This window comes from Branchiostoma floridae, chromosome 5, assembly GCF_000003815.2.
Source record: "Branchiostoma floridae strain S238N-H82 chromosome 5, Bfl_VNyyK, whole genome shotgun sequence".
NCBI classification, from domain to species: Eukaryota; Metazoa; Chordata; class Leptocardii; order Amphioxiformes; family Branchiostomatidae; genus Branchiostoma; species Branchiostoma floridae.
This window is the reverse complement of record NC_049983.1, coordinates 15,211,815-15,219,566: the sequence shown is the minus strand read 5'-3', so window position 1 is coordinate 15,219,566 and position 7,752 is coordinate 15,211,815. Positions and strand designations below refer to the sequence as shown.

The 7,752-nt window shown below is 41.3% G+C and overlaps 1 protein-coding gene across 2 annotated transcripts; it reads right to left on the bottom strand.

Moving 5' to 3' along the window:
• Window positions 1–5: 5 nt before the first annotated feature.
• On the bottom strand, window positions 6–6,727 carry LOC118416631 (C-type lectin lectoxin-Lio2-like). Of its 2 annotated transcripts, none has more exons than XM_035821790.1 (8): window positions 6,624–6,727; window positions 4,112–4,238; window positions 3,682–3,732; window positions 3,098–3,170; window positions 2,505–2,692; window positions 1,731–1,914; window positions 1,090–1,110; window positions 6–483 (listed from the first exon to the last, which is right to left on the bottom strand). In XM_035821790.1, exons 2-8 carry the CDS (start codon window positions 4,208–4,210, stop codon window positions 470–472), a joined length of 630 nt encoding a protein of 209 aa, XP_035677683.1. In that variant the 5' UTR covers window positions 4,211–4,238; window positions 6,624–6,727; the 3' UTR covers window positions 6–469. The 2 variants fall into 2 exon arrangements, with proteins under 2 accessions (XP_035677683.1, XP_035677684.1); XM_035821791.1 differs by lacking the exon at window positions 6,624–6,727 and adding an exon at window positions 6,458–6,482.
• Window positions 6,728–7,752: the final 1,025 nt, after the last annotated feature.

Sequence of the window (7,752 nt, the reverse complement as noted above, 5' to 3'; positions counted from 1 at the left end):
CGGCATTTTGCTTTTCACCCACTTTAATTTGTCACCATACTCGTATGTAAAAAAAAGCAGTACAGAAAGACCTCTAACAAATGATCAATTTCATCTCTCCATCAAAGGCGAAAGTCTAAATTTGCGTTAGTTCGCCCTAAAGTAGTTTCGCTACATACCAGTAAAACATTCTATCTGTTGTCAAACCATTTATCTTAGAAAAATTAGGTGTTTTCTGTATAAAAAAAGAATTGCCAAAAGGTGTAAGATGTTATAGATAGCAGCACTGTGTTAAATTGATGGGCACTAATTCAAATGAATTGTTATTTACGCATTAGAGTATATGTAGTATTTAGCATTAAGGTTATTGTCAGTTTACCACACCGTATAGCTACTCCCCAGATTTCTCTAAACTATCGACCCATTATCATTACTTAGTCGTTAAAATCAGCTGGCATCAGACAGCATACAACCGGTCGGCGCAATCCGTTCACCCGTCCATCCCTACAACAGAGGATAAAGAAACGTTTTATTGGTACATTCCTACAGAAAACAACAAGGTCAGACACTGGGGAGGGTAGCAGAATAGACCTTGACCTTGACCTTCCCGACCTCTATGCACATTCCAAATATCTGTCATAATCCATCTAGAGGTTCTAAAGGAAAAGTTACTGCAAATATGCGGAAACACAAACAGGGCTAGAGAGAGAGTGAAAGATTGACAGACAAAAGTATACAGTGTCACACACACACACACACAAAGAGAGAGAGAGAGAAACCTTAAATGGCACTTTCACATCTCATGGAGATAATACAGGAACACGTTATATGTACATCCCTTCAACAGAGAATAACTTAGAGAATAAAATCAAAAGGTTTCACTCACTCACTCACTTACTCACTCGCTCACTCTTTCACCCACTCATTCATTCACTCACTCACTCACTCATAGCACGTGGTGCGTAGACCCGACAGGTTTGACTTGCTTACGGCAATAGTAACCATGGTAACCATAGTAACCATAGTCTGGAGAAGGTCAGTAGGCAAAAGACGGATATGTGCATGCTTGAAAGGGGTAGTAGAGAGAAGTTGAAGTGAGGGTAATCTTACCTCCGCATCGGGGTCCGGGACCTGCAGATGGAAAGGAAAACAGAATAATTATAACTGCTTAATAACGTAAAAAAAACAAAATCAGAACTAACATCCGTTTGTGTGAATACTTCACCATTATCTGCTCCACTAACAGACTGAAAATGAAAACCTATAGCTTCGGTAGGCGTGAGGCGTAAACTCTGAGGTTCCATGTTTGAGGAGAGCCATGTCGTGTTAAAGAACCCAAGACACCACTTCAAAGAGAGTAGAAGAACTTCCCGGTGCAAGCAGATCTATCAGTCAGGTCTTCAGCAATCTGTTTCTAGGTGAGCAAAACTGGTGTACGTGTGTTAATAGGGAAAGCACCAGATAAGGATTTCATAGGATTTGAACCCAGAACCTCTTAGTCTGGTATCCAGTCGCATTATACATGTAGCTCCCAAATCTCTTCTGTCCTCTCGATCCGCAAATATTTGCGGAGAGGAATATTTGCGGAGAGGACAGAAGAGACTCGGGAGCTATAATGTGGCTGGATACCAGGCTGATACAAGGCTAAGAACCTGTGGCATCTGGGCCAAACACCCCGCAGTTACACCGCACGAACCCTCTGATTTGTAAACTTCAAAAAGACTCGAGCTAGCTACTTTACATGTACTGACCGATCTGGCAGACGAAGTGGTGCTTGCTAGCACAGTTCTCGTCGTCCCACTTGAAGTTGGCGAAATCCCAGAGCCTTCCGCAGTCCTGGCTCCAGAAGAAGTTGTCCGGCTGCCCGGGAGCCCAGTTGGTGTAGCCGCAGGTGTTCACGGGAGTGCCGTCAGACCACACAAACGCATCTTCGGTCTGGATAAAGGTAGGATTGAAACAATATCGTTGTCTGACAAAGGTTTCATCGATCATGGAATACAGTAGTCTATAAGGAAATTAAAGCATGGAAACTTCTCTTTCTTAATTGGTGTCAAAGAAGAGATCTTAGTATGCTTGTCATCATGATAATGTGTGTTTGAGCGTTCGTGTACATGCGTGTGCGTTTGAATGTATGTGTGTCTATACTCAGAAGTGTTTTGCGTGTGCACGCACCTGTGTATATGCGTGCGCGCGCGCGCGTGTGTGTGTGTGCCAGCGTGTCTTTGTGTGTGTGTATATATATATATATATGTTTATTTTCGTGTTGTGTGCTTCTCTTTTGTCTTTGTGTGTGTGTGTGTGTGTGCGTGTGTGTGTGTGTGTGTGTGTGTGTGTGTGTGTGCGCGCGTGTGTGTGTGTGCATGTGTTTGTCTGTGTATGTGTGTTTGCTTTATGTGTTTGTATGTACGTGCTTAACTAAGTGTTATGTTTGTTTGTGTGCATGTTTGTGTGTGTTTTAATGCGTGTATAAACATGTTCTCGCGCGTGTGTGCGTGCTTGCGTGTGTACGAGCGCCGAAGTCGTACCGCCATGTCGTTCAGTCCGATCCAGTAACTCTTCTTCGGGTCGGCCTTGCGGACCAGCCCCTCCACGAAGTTGTGCACGGCCTCGGTCTTCAGGTCGGCCAGGATCCCGCCGAAGCCGTGACAGACTTCCTTGGCCGTGTCGTAGTTCCGCTCATACTTGAAGACCAGATACTTGGTGCCCCTTAGCACTATAAGTATGAAGGGACCAAAAATAAAAGCCGTGAAGAAGACTTTCAAATACAGGTCCACATCTATATCTATATTATAATCTTTATCTATATGTAAGAATATATTTGTAGACCAGATACCTAATGTTCTCTAGCACTATGAAGGAATCAAAAATAAACACCTGAAACATTGGTTACTTCCAAATTGATGTATGCTTCCTAATGGACAGACTTAAGTATCCAAGTATCTATGGGACATGGTTTGGAACATGTTTTACAGACTTGCGAAACTAGGGTAATATTGTCTTATGCTGATTTGGCAGTTCCTATTCTAATAAATCATCATTAAGGTATTTTCATCCTTGTTTTCATTTTTCTGTTGTTAGTCTGTTTTACACCAAAACGTTACAATGTCTGTTTCCATACCTCCTCTAAACGAAGGGTGGTATCCCTTGTATCCACGGCGGTATTTCTCACTCATTTCGTCAATGTCGTCGACCTGGATGGAGATGCGGAAATGTGAAAAAAAACGAAAGAAAATATAACATTTAGGTGTGTTTTAGAGCAGCCTTTGTCAGCATTTGTTACAAGGCCACGGATATCTGTGGTGATCGTGAAATTTTCAAATGAGCTTCCGAGAACGTTAATTAACATTTTGATTCCAGACTCATGTTCGTAACATTTTGTTTTGTCAATTGAAAATGACACTTTTAAAACCATTTAAACGCAGAATAAACATATTGAACACGAATATTACAATTACTCTGTTTCACCGATAATGTTAGTTCACCTTTATCCACGGGTTAACCTACTTTAGTTGTATTTAAAAACAGGATATTTAAGGATATCAAGTCACGGACGGTGGTTTCAAATTGCATTTTGCAATTGTACTGCAGTTTGAACCGCCGTCTTTAAATATGCTGTGACCTAGCGTTACTTTACGCTTCACCTGCAGTGTCCCTCGACATTTGTCTTAAGAAACTATTTGTCTTAAGACGTAGAGTACTTACCATCTCAGTCAGCCTCTCCAGAAGCGACAGTTTTCCGGATGACGCATCTTCCTGTAGATATTGAGAAAAAATGTATCGAAATCGTAAATGTCGATGGAGAATGAATGAATGAATGAATGTAACGTTATTCATCCTTTTATATCTAAAGACAATTGGGTAGCCGCGCACTTCATCGTATACAAGTTAATTTCCAAGATGACCCAGTACATACTGAACCAAGACATGTTACATTCAGTCTGGGGACATAACTTATTAAGTATTTGATATTTGAGAACTATATGCACAAAAGAACACTCATTTTTGTTCTGCATATATTTCCATGCCCATACAGGAAAACTTCCAGCAAGACCACTACAAGCGGAAGGAAACATTTAAGTAAAGCAAAGTAAATCTATTCAATCTAATCTAATCTAGTGAATGAGAAACAAACCATTGCATCAGCGTTGTTCACATCGGTGTCGCCGATGTCTTCAGCTGCAGTACAGGCGAGAACCGCCAGGAGCAGCAGGGTCCAGCTCATGGTGCGCATTTCAGGACAGGAGACCGTGCTAGATTTGCTGACGAAGAAAAAAAAAATTGATCGTCAATCTATGCTGCCTAGGCCTGTCTTTCCGGTCTGTCCAAAGAAGCGTGACAAGCAGAGAGTCTACACACCTTGTGCCCCTCGGTCTCGCGGAACAAAGACCAAGCGGCTTAAATGTGACCTTTATGCCTGTTTGTTTGAACCTTGTTTATTCATGAAAGCTCAGATCGGCCTGCTTTTCATTGAGATCATGAGGGAAGAGGCAATGGTCAGACAAAGTACATGTATATAACAGAGATACAATTTACATTGTTTAAAGTCCTTATGAGTCTTATTTGAATTTCATGAATAAAAAAACAACTGAAAATCGCAACATAGACCAACATTACTACGATGAGAAAGATAGGAAGAGTTACTTTCGAAATATGAATCATTAAATCACATGTTTGCTTCATAAATTCACGCAAATATATAAAAGGTGGAGCGGACAGATTTATGATTGACAGGAAATGGGCGTTGTTACAGACAGTTATGCTACTTATGCCTGTCTTTCCGGTCTGTCCAAAAAGCATGACAAGGAGTAGATGGCCTGTAGACACGCCGTGGGCCACACGCCTAACGAACATCAATCGGCTGTTGTTTGAATCTGATTCAGTGGTTTGACTCACAACGGTCGACGGATGGTGGTTTCAAATTTCAATCTTTTCAAAATATTGCAGTCTATCGACTTGATATCCCTAGATACCATGTTATCAAATACAACGGATATAGGGTAGCCCGCGGATAAAGGTGAACTAGCGTTAATACAATGTGACTTGAGAGTTGAGGAAAGAGTTATTGTAATTATTTTGGAAATATGAATTATGAATGGTGAAGAAAATTCATAATTGCGCAAATATGTAAATAAAATGGAGCCGACAGACTTATGATTGACAGTGACCGGGGGCGTTGTAGCACACCGTTAAACGGACAGTGAGCAACTAGAGCAATGACGCACATTACAGATGCCAAAAGGTGGCGTTTCGCCTCAAGGCACCATGTTTAGTATTGCTGTTTCATGATGATTATCATCATATGATCAACGCTTCCAAAATTCTCCATTCGCACATTCTAAGCTATTTCACACCATCGCATATTCCTTGAGTTTTTCTACAAAATTGAAAGGTCACATTCATACCCTTGAGTGTTACATGCCTATGCCTATCCCAGAGTATTTTCTCCCCGAACAGAGCAGTGTGCTAGAAAGCATGATAGGCGGACATGCAGTGCTAAAAGATGCCGAGAAAAAGTTTGAAACGTACCTGTTGCCAGGTTGGATGTTACGTGAGTTTCTCTAAAAACAGGGTGACTAGTTGACTATTACCAATCCTGAAATGACAGATCAATCCGGACAAGCACTGTCGGACAGCTAAGTTTCAAAATCAGTAGAAGCCAGACTGATGCACAGCGCAGAAGAAAGGCGGATCCGGAGAAAAGAACTTTGCAACTATGTGGCAGTCATTATCGGACTGTTTAGCCATAGCAAAATCTTAAGGGCTGGTATCAGTTATGATATTTTACCATTGTCATGTCAATACTGACACATATACATGAAATAGATCCGAATTCGAGCCCAATCCTACCGTACTCAAAGACTATAGCCCACACAACGATCAAACTGTACGTGTTGTTGTTTTGTAGCAGTCCAAGTCACCTGTACCCTGTCAGGAGACTTTTGAGAATACGGATTGATACGTGTGAAAGTTGCTAGAATGCCCATTGGATAAGATACAATTTGCTCCACACATACTCGCATTTCACAATGTCCGTCCGACGCATGGAAAAGTATGTTTCACCATAGACGCCCATGTAAAATTTAACGTTATGTAGACAACGCGGTGTGTTCCCAGTTTAGATGGCGACAAACTCGGAGACTTGATAAAAATTTCAAGACATGCTTCGATGTTCCAGAAAACTTGGAAACCGAAGTTAAGCTAGCTGCAGGTCCCCATTTACTGTAGAACGGATTTCAGTGCCATGTGCCGACAACGCCCCCTTTTTCTGTCAACTGAATGAAAATAAGACTGGCCAGTAATTCTCACTTCCCATCCGACATTAAGTATTTCAGGATAACTAAAGTTCGTCAGCGAATCGTCCAAGCATACCCGTATCCTTTCTCCTTGTAAAATTTGAGAAAACACACCACTACGACATCATTAGTTTATACCAAAGCCTGTACCCACAAATACGCCGCAGTAGTTTTCCCTAACTTACCTTAGTCAAGTTATGAACAGGCTTCAAGTTACAAACACGTTGCCAAGATACTAGTTCATGAGGATCTCGGTTGTCGCCAATGAATATCCTAGGGTACCCTTAGCTTATCCAAGGCTTCAGCAAACATTTCAATACCAGCTTATGACTTATATAAAACAGTACTCACCAGACGAAGTGCAGGCGACGGAGTGCAGTGGCAGACTGACTCGTCCAGTTTTCAACAGTTACTTATGAAAGAAACAGGCGATACTTGCTACAACGCCCACTTTTCTGTCATACATACAACAATAGCTATAGTTTATAGGTGATAGATGTCACCAGGTTGTCCCTCTTAACTTTTACTTCTGCTCCATTTCTCACCTATTATGCCCCGGATTGGGGTTACAGTTTTTGTTGTTTTCATTTACATTTTTGTTGTTGTTGTTTTTCAATAGATGCATGATCGTTGTTTTTATTCAGTAGAATACCCGATGTGTTGTTTTTTTCTTTCACTAAACAATGTAGGTATTGTCAATAAACATGTACTACGCAAGGAAAATAATTCTGACCCTAATGATACTACTGCTAAGTACAGCTACAATTACTATCGCGCCTAGTACTACTACCTCTACTGCTACAGGCACTACTACTACTGCTACTACTACTATTACTATATCTACTACTACTACTGTCACTGCTACTTCTTCTACTACTGGAAACTTGTGTAACACTTGTGAAACAGTTGAGTGTCCCACCCGCATGCAGACTGTTAATTTTTGGTGTCCCTGTAAAATAGAAACACCCCTTTCTCTGTCAAAAAAGCAAATCATCCACTTTTGTTGTCGCCATCCACGCCGTGACGCCTTTGTTCATGTTTTATGCCGCAGGAAATCTTTGTTTTAATATCACAGATACAGGGCTCTAGCCGTGAGCAGTTGTCTTCAAAAAGGGAATAAAATTCGAGCCTGTAACCAAGGTGACAAGACTTTGAAAGACACCCTTTCAATCTTCTCACTCAGCAGACGATTTCGATCAGCCTCTTTGTTTGTTTGTTTGTGTATTTGTTAGCTTGTATGTTAACCTTTCCTGATATACCACAGAAACGTCATGTCATGGGTATTTAGCAACTGAGTCTCTTTTTGTTTCTGGTCAGCTCACATAATCTAATCGTCTTCTTTTCTTAACGACCTTTTCCTTGGGGCAAAGACCCGGCGCCATCCATTCACACATGGTCGCCTAGATTTGTAACCACTCCTTTGTTCCTGTCCGTACTGCAAAAGCGCCTTTTATAGATCGATAATTGGTCCCTTCATGAA